General features: G+C 43.0%; 1 protein-coding gene across 2 annotated transcripts in view; it reads right to left on the reverse strand.

Annotated features, from left to right (window-relative positions):
- Positions 1 to 11,147: 11,147 nt before the first annotated feature.
- Positions 11,148 to 15,418, reverse strand: part of FAM174A (family with sequence similarity 174 member A) — a 22,565-nt gene continuing 18,294 nt past the window's right edge. For both annotated transcript variants that reach the window (XR_003400118.1, XM_026866072.1), the window contains one exon: positions 11,148 to 11,307. Coding sequence is in view for 1 of the 2 variants with exons in the window: in XM_026866072.1 (XP_026721873.1) it covers positions 11,286 to 11,307 (22 nt within the window). In the remaining variant the exon portion in view is untranslated. The remainder of the gene's footprint in view (positions 11,308 to 15,418) is intronic.

The raw sequence follows: 15,418 nt of genomic DNA on the forward strand, positions 1-15,418 counted from the left end.
TCCACCAAAAGCAGCAGTTTTTTCACAGAGAAGGTGCTGACACTGTCATGCAGAAATGGCTTTATATATTCTTAATGGTGTTTTGATATTTGTAGTATTTGTCATTTTATGCTGTGTCAGTAATAAGTGTAAGGGGCCCCTCTGTGTGGTTCTGTGATTGTTTCGCATGTGTGAGACACATCCCAGCTGCAGCTGCGGAGTTCTCCGGCCGCCAGGGAAGCAGCTGGAGAAGAAGGAAGTACAAGGCAGACTCTGTACAAGTGTGGGGGTAGTGCAAGATGAGTGAACATTCCTTAGTGCAGAGGACCCTAGTGCCTGCCCGCTGGGTCATCAGTGCTGCTGTTTGTTCGGGCTCAGCGTTTTAAGTGTCACAGGTGAAATATCTCCTCTAGCAGGATGCAGTAATTCTGTGTTCATTGTTGTCTTGAATTTCAGTGCATACTCTGCAGGGACAGTGCATCTCTGTGCCATCTGCCTCAAGGAAATATTGTCAAAAGATCATCTACAATTTTACAGGGGTTGCTCATTTTACCGGGTGTCGTAGTTGCTGATTAAGAAGGGGAAATCAGAATTATGTCTTCGAACCTGTATTTTACTGTGGCTCCCCCTAATAGTATGCCAAGAAGCCACAGTGACTCAGGATTTGGATTAGCAGGTACTCCTCAAATATTTTGAGCTCAGACAGTGACACAAGGTTGACCTCTGGTAAAATGTGCCCTCATTAAAGCAGAAGAATCTGTTGAGCTGACAGGCATTTTAGATACTGGTGCAGATGTGACTGTAATATCTGTGAGCAGATTGGCTGTTAGCTCGAGTAACTCAAATGCTTTTCAGGGTTGGTGGTCATGCTGTAGCAATTTAAAGCAAGGATCTCATTCATGTAAGGGGCCCAGAAAACTGGGTAGCAAATATTCATCCATTTATATTGGAAACCCCTATTACATTTTGGGGTCGTGACTGTATGGCTCAATGAAGAACTCAAATTGGATCAAATTTGTCTTAATCACCACTGCAGCACAACCCACCCCTAAACCCACCCTGAAACTAACCTGGAAAACAGAATCACCTGTGTGAGTGGGTCAGTGGCCCTTGCCAAGGGAAAAGTCGTGCCAAACTTAATGATTTAATTCAGGAACAATTAAGTGCAGGACACATCATACCTACCACCAGTCCTTAGAACTCTCCAATGTTTGTTATTTTAAAGAAAAATGGTAAATAGTGACTTTTACATGATCTCTGACACATTAATGATGCCATGGAGGATAACGGTACTTTACAACCATGAATGCCCTCCCCAACAATGATTATTTGAAATTGGCATCTTATAATAATTGATCTAAAGGTTTGCGCTTTTTTTAACATTCCCTTGCATCTGGATGATGCACCTAAATTTGCCTTTTCTGTTCCCACTATTAATGTTCGTGAACCTGCAAAACAGTACCACTGGGTTATTTTATCATAAGACATTAAAAAGTCCCACCAGGTCCCCCAGGCTGTTATATATCATTATATGGATGACATCCTTACAGGAGCAGAAACACAGGAGATCATGGCAAAGGCTCCTGATTTAACCAAAGACACCATCTCAAATGGAGTTGCAGATAACACTTGAAAATGTACAGATACCATCATCAGGCAGCACCTGGGCTGGAGAATTTGTGAACAGACTATTATACTGCAACAGGTTAAACTTAAAAAAGATGTTAAGACTTTATATTATTTACAGAAATAATTTACAGTTAAGAGCCATAAACTGGATACAGCCGTTGTTGGGCCTAACTAATGATGATCTGCATAGCTTGTTTGATATTTTATGAAGAGATCCTTCACTGACATCACCCAGAGTACTTACAGAGAAAGCCAAAGATCTTCACCTTATAGCTAACTCCATCTCAAACAGAAAAACATCATGAGTATACGCCACATCACAGGTATACTGCATTCCCCACATCACAGGTATACCGCATCCTCCCATGGGACAAGCCATCATGGAAAGAACACACCAAACATTCAAAGCGATTTTGCAAAAATAAAAACGGGAGGAGAGGTCTTGGCTCCAGGGCAGCCATATGCTCTGCTGTTTCAGTGGGAAGAAACACTTAGTGACCCTCTTTTTATTATTGCGTGGACTTGTTTTTTATCACACCAACTGCACAAGAAGATCACTACTTTTCCAGAAATGTTTGCCAAACTGATCATGAAAGCTTGGCAGTGCCTACTATTACTTGCTGGTAAGGAACCTGTGTGTATCATTGTTCCAGTTACTATGCACATGCTACAGTGGCTAATACAGATGTCTTCAAGCAAGCACAGATTTCACATGCATTTTTTCCACCAGAATGCCAGGGCAATACAAAACCAGTTTTCTTTATCAAGGCATCAGGCTAAAGACATCATTGCAACTTGCCCTGAGTGCCAGAAGGACTCCATCTCCTCAACAGCTAGTGGTGTCAGCCCTCAGGAACTTACGTCCTCAGAATTATGGCAACCTGAGGTCACTCACTTCGCTGCATTTGGAATGTTAAAATATGTACATGTGTCTGTTGATGCCTTTTCTGGAGCACTATTTGCATCCTGCCATACAGTATTCTGACTGGCATTCCCCACTCACCGACCAGACAGGCCATTTTGAAGCGTATGCCTGGCACGCTAAAGTGTCTATTACAACAACAAAAATGGGGAGATGCAGGGTATCAATCTACACCTCATGAAAGGCTAAATAAGGCATTATATGTCATGAACTTTTTAAACATTCCCCCTGTCTCAACAGGTGCTACCAATATTGTGTCACTTCTCCAAGTGTTAACAAAAAACAAAAAAAAAGTGGTAACTGGGAAGGACCATATCTTTTAATAACCTGGGGAAGAAGTTATGCTTGTGTCTCCACAGGTCACGTTCCCTGGTGGTTACTGGGAAGGTGCGTGCGACCATACCTGAGGTGTGAGGCAGCCAAAACTCAGGATCCAGCTGTGGGTGCAATGGTTAGGATAGAGTTAAGTTTTCTCCCAGGCAGGGGGAAGGGATCTCCAGCTGGGTTATTCATACCATGCTGACATTAGGTCCATCGCGGCAGCGTGGGAAGATTTCCTTTGTGGCTTTGGTCGCAGGAAGCATGCGGCAGGCTGTCTGTATCAATTGCGGTATTTCTCTGTGTCCTGGTTCAGCTAGGATAGGGTTAGGTTTCCCCAGCAGAGAGAGAGGGGGAAGGGATCTCCAGCCAGGTTATTCATACCATGCTAGCGTCCAGTCCAGGGGCAGGAACATTTTTACCTAGCTCTTTGGCGGGCTCGGTGGCAGGAACCTTTTTTTTGTAACCAGCTGGCGGTATTTCTCTGTATATCGTTTGTCTTGTTCATTGTTATTGCTGTTTATTGTTGTTATCATTACTACTGTTGTTGTTCAAATTGTTCTATCACTCTGATGTATTAAATTTCTTCTTATTCTAGCCACGGTTCTGTGCTTAACTTCCAGCCCGACCAGCTGAGGGTGGGGGAGGGGCAGCAGCAACGTGCTCTCCAGACACGGCAGGGCTTAAACCTGCACAGTTTGAATTGGCGCAAAAAAGTGGGGCTCGGAATAAGAATAAAAAGGGACAGGTCCTGACCAGAGTGTGATAGAGCAATCTATTAGGTGTAATTTTTTTGTTTGTATTTAGTTGATAAGAAAATGTTTGCAATGCTGGCCCACTTGTTTGCGTGGTGGGGCTGGATTTCTCCTTATATCCAGATTATAATCTCTGTGGTGGTGTTTGTTATCAGTGGAGAATGTATAAAGGGTCTTATGTTGTTATATGGGCTATTGAAGGCTTATAATGCTTTGTATCGATGCTTGTGTGGGTGGGCCGGTACCTGTTTGCCGTTTCGGATATTGTTAGGGGTCTCACCCCCTCTATGCGTGAGCAAGGGGAAGAGATCCTCTTGGCTTTGGGGAGTTTCAGTTATCCTTGGAGCTTGCAGGCCAGTGTGATTGTGGCACAATGCTTTCTGAATTTCTGCCTGATTTCAGTTTTGGCCATATGGTATTTCTCTAACAATATCAGTGCCCGGAAACCTGCCCCGAGGTCAGATAATAGTGAGTGGCAAGGGGTGTGGGAAAGATGGGCAAAGGCCTGACTTGGTGGGCACCACCAATGCTCTAGAATTTCACCCGCGAACAAATGCAGAGCCCTGATAAACTGATGGAGTGCTTAGAAAGGGTGTGTAACCAAACTGGCAAAACCCAGGAGACACAATTTGCTGAAATGTGCTGGGGACTTGCCCATGCCTACTCTGCCCTCTTTAATAGCACCCACTGCCCTCAAGGTGAAGAAAAGGCCACAGAAACAATATCTGAGACGGGGCACAGGCAGAGCCAGTCTCAGTCGCCCCCACCAGCACAGCGACTGAGCCAGAGAGCCAGCCAGTGCCAGTGTCAGTCGCCCCAATACAGAAAACAAAATATACCAGAAAGTCAGTTTGCAGAGTGAGGGATGAGGATGAGCCAGGCCCATCAGGGGAACAGGAGGAAGGGACAGAGGTGATTGTCCAATCTCTGCCCCTGACTGAGCTGCAAGATATGCGGAGAGATTTTGGCCACCTGGGAGGTGAGCAGATTTGCACCTGGCTGCTCCAATGATGGGACAATGGAGAAAATGCTTTTGAGATGGAGGGGAGAGAGGCCAAGCAGCTGGGATCTTTGGCCAAGGAGGCTGGCATTGATAGGGAAATAGGGAAACAAATTCAAACCCTCAGCCTTTAGAAGCTACTCCTGCTCAGTGTAAGGGAGAGGTACCCCTACAAGGATGATATCCTATGTCAGCTAGGCAAATGGACCAGCATTGAGAAAGGCATCCAGAACCTCAGGGAACTGGCTGTGTTTGAGATGATCTATGGTGATAAGAATAATGTCACACATGCACCCAGATCAGACCACTTGCACACACCTGATGTTGCAAAAGTTCCTGAAGAGCGCACCAGAAGCATACTCGAAAGTATTGGCAATAGTGTCCTGCTGGACAGACACCCAGACTCAAACAGTGGATGGAGTGGTTGGCAAGCTCCAGCAATATGCGGGAAAACTCCCTTCATTTCAACATTCCTGGGTCTCAGCTGTGGAGGAACTGTCTCAGAGGGTTCAGAAAATGGAAGAGGACATGTCCTAAGTTTCACCTGCATGGGCTTATGTCTCAGCCATTAGAAGTAAACGTTTCCCCACCCAAGAGAAAGGCAGCAGAAGGTACACACCACGAAGCACCCTGTGGTTTTTCCTCTGTGACCATGGAGAAAACAGGAGGTGGGATGGACAGCCCACTGCTGCCCTAGCTGCACGAGTAGAGCAGCTGAAAGGGAAGACCATCACAAAAGGGGAGTCCTCCAAGAAAAGTGTAGCTCCAGTGTCCAGTCAGAAATCCCCCAGGCAGGATACAACAGTGAACGTTATGTCTGACCCTCTTGAGGGGACCAGTAAATCATTCTTGCAAGAAGTGAGTGATGATGAGCAGGATTAGAGGGGCCCTGCCTCCAGCAAGGTGGAGGAAAGGGATAATCGGATTTACTGGACAGTGTGAATCCGATGGCCTGGCACATCAGACCCACAAGAGTATAATAAGGCTTTGGTGGACACTGGCACACAGTGTACCCTGATGCCATCGAGCTACAGTAGGGTTGAATCCATCTGCATATCTAGAGTGACAGGGTGATCACAACAGCTGACCGTACTGGAAGCTGAAGTGAGCCTGACTGGGAAGGACTGGCATAAGCACCCCATTGTGACTGGCCCAGATGCCCTGTGCATCCTGGGCATTGACTATCTCAGGAGAGGGTACTTCAAAGACCCAGAAGTGTGCCGGTGGGCTTTTGGTGTAGCTGCCCTGGAGGGGGTTGAACAGTTATCCACCTTACCCGGCCTCTCAGAGGATCCCTCAGTGGTGGGGCGGCTTAAGGTTGAGGAGCAGAGAGTGCCGATTGCTACCAGGATGGTGCACCGGCGGCAGTACTGCACCAACCGAGATTCCCTGGTCCCCATCCATCAGCTGATCCATCAACTAAAAAGCCAGAAGGTGGTCAGCAAAACTCACTCACCCTTCAACAGCTCTATATGGCCAGTAATGAAAGCCTAATGGTGAATGGAGGCTAACCGTGGACTACCGTGGCATGAATGAAGTTACACCAGCAATCAGTGCTGCAGTGCTGGAAAGGCTAGTTCTCCAGTATGAACTGAAGTTAAAGTCAGCCAAGTGGTACGCCACGATTGACATTGCTAACACGTTCTTCTCCATTCCGATAGCGCCAGAGTGCAGTCCACAGTTTGCATTCACTTGGAGAGGCATCCAGTACACGTGAAATCAATTCCCACAATTTGCCATGGACTGGTCCATACTGCACTGGAGAAAGGTGGGGCTCCAGAACACCTGCAGGACATTGATGACATCATTTTATGGGGGGATACAGCCAAGGAAGTCTTTGAGAAAGGGAAGAAGATAATTGAAATCGTCCTGAAGACCAGCTTTGCCATTAAGCAAAAGAAAGTTAAGGGGCATGCAAGGGAAATTCAATTCCTAGGAATAAAATGCCAAGATGGGCATCTGCACATCACAATGGAGGTGATAAACAAGGTAACAGCCATGGCCCCACCAACCTCTAAAAAGGAGACTCAGTCTTTCCCTGGAGCTGTGGGGTTCTGGAGGATGCACATCCTGAACTACAGCCTGATTTTGAGCCCTCTATACCACGTAATCCATAAGAAGAACGATTTTGAATGGGGCCCTGATCAACAACAATCCTTTGAACAGATTAAATGAGAGATTGCCCAAGCAGTAGCCCTCAGGCCAGTCCGGGAAGGGCAGGAGGTTAAGAACATGCTCTTCACCGCAGCCAGAGAGAATGGCCCTACCTGGAGACTCTGGCAGAGAGCACCTGGGGACACCCGAGGCTGAACTCTAGGCTTTTGGAGCCGGGGATACAAAGGCTCTGAAGCTAATTATACACCAACTGAGAAGGAGATACTGGCAGCATATGAAGGAGTTTGGGCTGCCTCAGAAGTGGTCGCAGTGAAACACAGATCCTCCTGGCACCCCGACTGCCGGTGCTAGGGTGGATGTTCAAAGGAAAGGCCTCCTCCACACATCATGCAACAGATGCCACGTGGAGTAAATGGGTTGCGTTGATAACACAACGGGCTTGAATAGGGAACCCCAGCCGCCCAGGGATACTAGAGGTGATTACGAACTGGCCAGAGAGCAAAGATTCCGGGATGTCACCAGAACATGAGGTGACACGTGCTAAGGAGACCCCACCATATAACAAGATGCCGGATGAGGAGAAGCGATATGCCCTGTGCACTGATGGGTCTTGTCGGATTGTGGGAAAACATCGATGATGGAAGGCTGCTGTATGAAGTCCCACACGACGGGTAACTGAAGCTGCTCCGGGACAGGGTGAATCGACCCAGTTTGCAGAGGTGAAAGCCACCCAGTTTGCTTTGGATATTGCTGAGTGGGAAAAGTGGCCGAGGCTCTACCTCTACACTGACTCGTGGGTGGTGGCGAATACCCTTTGGAAATGGTTGCAGCAACAGAAGCAGAACAACTGGCAACGTATGGTTAAAACCATCTGGGCTGCTGAAGTATGGCAGGACATTGCAGCCCGTGTGGAAAAGCTTGCTGTGAAGGTGCACCACGTGGATGCCCATGTACCGAAGAGTTGGACCAATGATGAACATTGACACAACCAGCAGGTAAACCAAGCTACTAAGATTAGAGTGGCTCAGTTGAACTTGGACTGGCAGCGCAGACCTGGACTGTTCATAGCTCGGTGGACCCGTGAGACCTCGGGCCACCAAGGTAGGGATGCAACACACAGGTGGGCATGAGATCGAGGGGTGGACCTTACTATTGACACCATTGCAGAGATCATCCACGGATGTGAGGCGTGTGCTACAAACATGCCAAGGGGGTGAAGCCCCAGCAAAATGGAGAGCGATGGCTGAAATAAGGATATGGAGAGGCCTGGCAGATCGACTACAACACACTGCCACAGACCCGCCACAGGAAGCGCCACGTACTCACAATGGTGGAAGTAACAACTGGATGGCTGGAAGCTCATCCAGTGCCCCATGCCACCCTCCGGAACACCATCTTGGGCCTTGAGACCCAAATCCTGTGGTGACACGGCACCCCAGAGAGAATTGAGTCAGATAATGGGACTCACTTCCGAAAGAACCTCATAAATGCCTGGGCAGAAGAACACGGCATCGAGTGGGTCTACCATATACCCTACCACGCACCAGCCTCTGGGAAGATCGAGTGCTAAAATGCACTGTTAAAACCCACATTGAAAGCTTTTGGAAGTGAGTGGGACCTTCAAAGACTGGGACATGCATCTAGCAAAGGCCACCGGGCTAGTCAACACAAGGGGATCTGCCAGTCGAGCTGGCCCGGCTCAGTCAAAACCTCCATGTGCTATAGATGGGGATAAAGTCCCTGTGGTGCGCATAAGGAATATACTGGGAAAAATGGTCTGGTTTAGTACTGCACCAGGCAAAGGGAAAGGCAAACCCATCCATGGGATTGCTTTTGCCCAAGGACCTGGGTGCACCTGGTGGGTGATGCAGGACAATGGAGAGGTCCAAGGAGGGACTTCATTCTGGGTGAGAACATGCCGTAAAATACGTTGTGCCTCTGTAAATTATTACTTTGTTATTATTAACTGCTATATGGCAGCTGGACATGACACAGATGGTATAGAATAAAGGGGTGGATTATGTCCTGATTCAGCTGGGATAAGGTTAGGTTTCCCCAGCAGAGAGAGTAGGGGAAGGGATCTCCAGCCAGGTTATTCATACCATGCTAGCATCAGGTCCAGGGGCAGGAACCTTTTTACCTGGCTCTTTGGCGGGCTTGGTGGCAGGAACCTTTTTTTTTGTAACCAGCTAGCGGTATTTCTCTGTATATCGTTTGCCTTGTTCATTTTTATTGCTGTTTATTGTTGTTACCATTGCTAATGTTGCTGTTCAGACTGTTCTATCACTCTGATGTATTAAATTTCTTCTTATTCTAGCCCAGGGTCTCTGCTTAACTTCCAGCCCAACCAGCTGAGGGTGGGGGAGGGGCAACGTGCTCTCCGGTCCCGGCAGGGCTTAAACCTGCACACTCTTTATATCTTTTGACTTGTATACTGTTATTACTGTTTGTTGTTATTAGTGGTATTGTTGTTGTTCAGATTGTTTATTACACTGTTGTATTAAATTTCTTCTTATTTTAACCCGGAGTTTGTGCCCTACTTGTGTCCAAGGGTGGGAGAGGGGCAACGGCCGTGTGCTCTCTGGTCCCGGCTGAGTTTAAAATTATCACAATATATAAGTAACCTTTTTGTTGTTTTGTTTGTTTGTTTGTTTGTTTTCAGGAAAATATCAAGATTTACTTTCAGGAGACACAAGAGCTTTCAAAAGATGTGTTTGAATTTCCAGGGTTTCTAAAAAGTACCTATGCTTATCAAGCATAACAACTCCTCAGAATGTATTACGCTCAAAGCCTAGAAAGATTCTACAGAATTAAAACAACTGATTTGAGGATGTCAGGAAGATAGTATTTACTGCTAGGGACAACATGTTGAATTGCTAAAAAAATTAAAATCTAAAGAAAGATTGCAATTACATTCAGTTTTAACACTGATGGTCCCCTTTATGTTTGGAAGCAACATGCTTTGCCTTATGTCATTCACTGTTCTCTCATCTTCAGTATGTGACGTGCTATATGTTTCAATTACCCAACTAAGCCTCTCTGAGAATCAGAGCTGTGTTTTTGTTTTAATTTAACCTTTAAATATGGGCAGAAAAAGTTGGCTACAAGAGGATAGGAAGGAAAATAAAAACCTGCATTTATTGTAAATGCAATGTATTTCCCAGCTGTGTGCAGCACAAACACAACTCTAAGTGAAAATTATCTTGGGGGGCTGATGCATTACTTCAGACCCCATCTGAGTTGTTAATAGGGCAAGGTTTCAGTACAGCACATTCATTGGTACAGGGTTAAAAAGTCTACAGCAGACATCATTGGTACAGGGTTAAAAAGTCTACAGCAGACATCACTGTAGAAATAACCTCAAAGACAAATAAGGTATTCTGATTCTGTTCAAACACCAAGAGGGAACTGAAGAATCAGGAGATAGAATTCCTCTTTCCCAGTAGCCCATACCACAGGAACTTTCAGGAAACACACCAAAACTGCTATAGCAAGTTTATGCCTTGTTACTAGATATATACAGAATTATCAATAAATTTACACAATAATTTTAATGAACTGGAATTTGAACATCTTATCTGTAAAACCAAGATTCCTGTGGAAACGGCAACATATCTTTTTAAAAAATGAGGGCTTTCAGGTCTTAAAGCTTGTTCTATTAATGGCACTAATGAAAAACTAAACGCAACTGCCAGATGCCAGTGACATTCAGGTGAATAATATTGCATACTTGATAGCAACAGCTGCTTCTGATAACACTTTTTCATTTTATAGTTACAGCAAATTTAGTATTTGACCTAGATTGTTTAAAGAGTAAAAAAAATAAACAAGGCTACCCAAAGGCTTATCTCTGCTTAACCACAGGTCTGAACACTGACATCATGTGGACTACACCAGCAGCATCCTAATGTTGGTGAATGACATCTGTTTACACAAGCTGAAGATGAATGTCACAATAAAATTGACTCAATAGCTGTAATCAGTAGCCTTAACATCAAAAAGATGTTGCAGTACTGTGTTTTATAAGATTATGTTAATATCCTTAAAAATTTATAGTGCTAGGAGCACTGTAAACAGTTTTTATTTATTTACTGAAGTTTACATAAAATGTATTAATCCAGTTTAAAAAATGTCTCAACACAAAAGGCACTAGTTTGGCTTTTTATTCATAAAGGATAAAGCATCTCCTCAACTAACAATTCTGAGGTGTCCACAGTGGTTATGTTTATCTACAATTTAATATCAGCAAAGAAAATTTGTTTATATTCCAGATTACTGTAGAAAATGTGTATATGACACTTATGGCATGAAAAATTTGTAACAAGCAAAAATACTCTGTTTTAAAAGTAATCTCCCTTCCAAATAGGTTTTTATTTTAGTGCGCTCTCTCTGTAGGCTTTACATTTAGAATCCTCTATATACAAAAAGGTACAAAAAATTGGTACAATATTTATTGCAACAAATTAAGGATGCCATAATATACACAGATTAAATTAGTCCCCCCAACTTGCATACCCTCTTGCTTCTTACTCCTCCCTTGAAGCAGTCTTCTCCAGTTCTGATTGTTTCACTGAAAGGCATGTACTTCTCTACAACAGAAGAAACAGATGCATTAATCTGAAATGCCATGTTTCAAAGAGAACTTTAGCCTACATTTTTTCAGATCAAACATTACAAAAACCCCCAAGAGATGTAACATTTTATTATTAAATTTGCCTGTAAAAACTCAGTTACCATGTTACTGTGAAGCAAAGTTCATAAACCTCCACACATTTAAACCTCCCAAATACAGAAATGGCTTGCTCATAAAAAACCTGGGTTTTTACCATGATGGATATATTTTTAAACTTCCAGGGCTCCTGAGTTCTTATTCAAACTTTGGCAACAGGAATGCTATCATAAATAGGATAAGTGTTTTTCCTTGTGCCTTGTAGTGCAGCAAGTAGTTTGCGTATAAAGTGATCTAATGAAGATTGTAAACTATTAGCATGAATATACCTTTGAAAAACAAGATGTGATATTAGCATACTATACTTCAGTTGACATGTAGGTAAAGTTGCATGGTGAGAAATCAAAGGTTAGAATTTCAGACTTCCAACAAGTAATAGTATGCTATTGAACAAAATGGTGAAAACATCCCATTCAGGTAAGCTGCTGCAAACTGAAGAGGCACAAAGACTAGCTACATGGGTGATGACCACAATGGGAGTACACTTAAATTGCATCTATTTTACAACAGAGGGTACTGTGGATATATTTTTCATATAGTTCTGAAAGAAAATAACAATAACTGCATCACCACACCAGTAACTTAGTAACACTGCTATGCTGATTTTAGGGAAGAAGTCCATTTCTCTGCCTAGCCTTGGAAAGACTTAACCAAAACAGGTCTATAGGGATTTCTAACATATATGTCTGCCATGGTGTGATCACCTTAAAAAAAGCTAAATTGGTTTAGTCAATAAAAATGAAAGCAGAGTCGATACTACTGCAGTATAATAACAAGTCATAAAGAATGAAAAAAGACTTTATTTTTTCCTATATAAAATGATACTTGTATAGTTTGTTGTCCCTAATAAATATATATGAACCCACCAGAACATGTAGATTAGAATTTCCTGTAATAGTTTAGTTTTTTAGTGCCTTCCATTATGAGTTATGAGGGCACAAAACTTATGAACTGAATAAGGTGATTGCTGACTGTAGTTAAGCAAAACTGCAACTGGAATTTACTTTAAAAAGGTCTAAACTCAAAAACCTTTAAAGGCTGCTCTTCTTTGTTCCCTAATTAGTTGCTCCAAGCCCGACTGCATATTTATGCCACCTTTAAAGAAAACAACCAACCATGCCTCTGAATTACTGCAAATGTCAGGACAAAGTGTAATGACATCTCCTAAGAACATCTGAGTATCATTATCACCAAGTTGTCCTCAGAGACTCTGATTACTTATGCTTTTTCTACTTCCTTTCATCATTTCTGGTTAAGAAGTGACATGAAGACTGATTACTAAGCTTCACTGCAGATGCAAAAGACTTAGCTGAAACAAGGGGAAAGAAATTAACTGAAAAAAGTACATTCCAAATTAAGGACTTTTTTACTTTTTTTTTTAAGTACTCTACATTAGTTTTCAAACTTCTCTCCCAGCAATGCCATTGTTTTGCAAAGTTGGGACAGCATTTTATCAGGCTGTTCCACAGAGATTTGTGCAGTGCATTCACATTGTTCAGCACTTTCCTCCTACACACAAGTACTGTTTCAAGATAAAAAGTGACTTTTAAAATTTTGAGAGCCTCTCCCCTTAATGGAGAACACAGCAAGCTCTCAATATATATAAATGGAGTACATTCACATTATTTACTAAACATAACTGAAGTCCTTGTTTTCTCAAGCTCTTAACATCAAAATAATGACAAAGCCTGATAGCACTTACTTTTTGAGCTATGTTGAAACAACAGTAACATCTGTATTATCTACAGCTATTCTCTTCTGAAGGTACTACTTCTCATCTGTTTAGCCAGTTTTCCTCAGCAAGTTAACAGAAACATCTGTTGAAATTGTTTGGTAACATCACTCAGTTACTCAAATACAATTACTCTTCTTGCAGTTTGACTGAGAGGTTGACATTATCATCTCTTTTGTGAGCAAACATAAAATTTTAGGTCTTTTTGCAGCCCCATAGGGCAGAAATAAAGTTATATCTGTTACCGATTAATGTTACTGATTTGTATTAGAGTTAAGTATGTTTGATTTTAATAGGAATCTAGAATTATAAGAAATATTTTAGTAGAAATTTTATATCTATTGCAGTTTGCACATTTAACCAGTGACGGACTGCTACTATGAAATCCTCTGTATAGCCCCATACCAAGGCCAAAGGAATTGGTCAAAATCATCTAGTAGGAATATTTAGAATTTAGATAACTGGCTTAAGATTCAAGATAATTTGGATACAGTGTTTACATACAGGAGTATTTTTATCACCCAGGAGAATGCATAATATGTCAGAACTTAGAATTAATGGGAACTGGGAAGAGTCGAATGAAGCAACTTGTAGTTACCTGCCAAGAAACAGGGATCTTAAGCAATAGGTAATTCCGTCAGGGGGAGATCGAGACCACCGACTCATGGACCACCTATTCATATTACCCCCCAGATCAATTTCTAGACATTTCTAATCTTTGTTGTGCAGAATCGGAAGAAGGAGGACAGTATGTTGATGATGTCCAGGAAATAATATGTTTATGCATGAACACTTAGTGAATATGTATAAGTTCTATATAAGATGTATGATTTTGGTGCTTGGTGTGCGTTGTGCACTCACTTGCACACCGGGCTGTCAATAAAGAAGTGTCTGGTGTTGATAAATTCTTTATTCTGAGTTTTTGCCAACATGTCTACACCCCAAGTTATATCACTCTATGTATCTATCCCAAACTATGACATGCTCAAACACTACACACCACTTCTCTCTCCACTTCTAGCTCTTTAGACTTGGATCAAAATATCAGGTATTGCTTTTTTTCAGCTAGTGCTTGTAAAATCAAATACTACTTATAAAGCAGAAGTTCTTTCATCGACAATAGAGCACAGCTTGTGAGGAAATATATCTATTAAAATAAATACTTGATTTATATTACATTAGATACACCATCAGCTAAATGAAACACAACTCTCCTGGTTTAAATAGGATAGGGTTAAGTTTCCCCAACAGAGAGAGAGGGGGAAGGGATCTCCAGCAGGGTTATTCATACCATGCTGATGTCAGGTCCGGAGCGGGAACTTTTTACTTTCTATTTGGCTTTTTGGTGGTGGTACCCACACGTTGGCTTAGTTCTGTGGTGATTTTGTGGTATTTCTCTGTATATAATTTGTCTTGTTCATTGTTATTGCTGTTTATAGTTGTTAACATTGCCACTGTTGTTGTTCAGATTGTTTAAGACACTGCTGTATTAAATTTCTTCTAATTTCAGCCCGTGTTTGTGCCTCACTTCCAGCCTGACCGGCTGAGGGTGGGGAAGGGAAACAGCAACATGCTCTCCGGTCCCAGCAGCACTTAAACCAACACAGCCTCAATTGGCGCCCAACGTGCAGCAAAAAATAAGAATAAAAGGGGACAGACCCTGACCAGAGTGTGATAGAGCAATCTGTTGGGTGTAATTTTTTTGTTTGTATTTGTTTGATAAGAAAATGCTTGCAATGCTGGCCCTATGTTTGCATGGTGGAGCTGGATTACTCCTTATATCCAGTGTATGATCCAAGAGGTAGCATTTATTATTGGTGGAAAATGTATAAAGGGTCTTTTGTTGTTATACAGGCTACTGAATGCTTAAGCTGCCTTTCTATCACTTGCATGGGCTGATGTCTCAGCCATTAGAAGTAAATATTTCCCCTCCCAACAGAAAGGCAGAAGGTGGCACACACCACGAGGCACGCTGTGGTTTTTCCTCCATGGAGAAAACATGAGGAAGCAGGATGGACAGACAATTGCCGTCCTAGCAGCACGAGTAGAGCAGCTGAAAGGGAAGACCATCACAAAACGGGAGTCCTCCATGAAAAGCGCAGCTCCAGTGTCCAGTCAGAAATCCCCCAGGCAGAATAGAATGGTGAACGTTATGTCTGACCCTCTTGAGGGGACCAGTAAATCCTTCTTGCAAGAAGTGAGTGATGATGAGCAGGATTAGAGGGGCCCTGCCTCCAGC

This window comes from Athene cunicularia (assembly GCF_003259725.1).
Source record: "Athene cunicularia isolate RWA chromosome Z unlocalized genomic scaffold, athCun1 chrZ_part2, whole genome shotgun sequence".
NCBI classification, from domain to species: domain Eukaryota; kingdom Metazoa; phylum Chordata; class Aves; order Strigiformes; family Strigidae; genus Athene; species Athene cunicularia.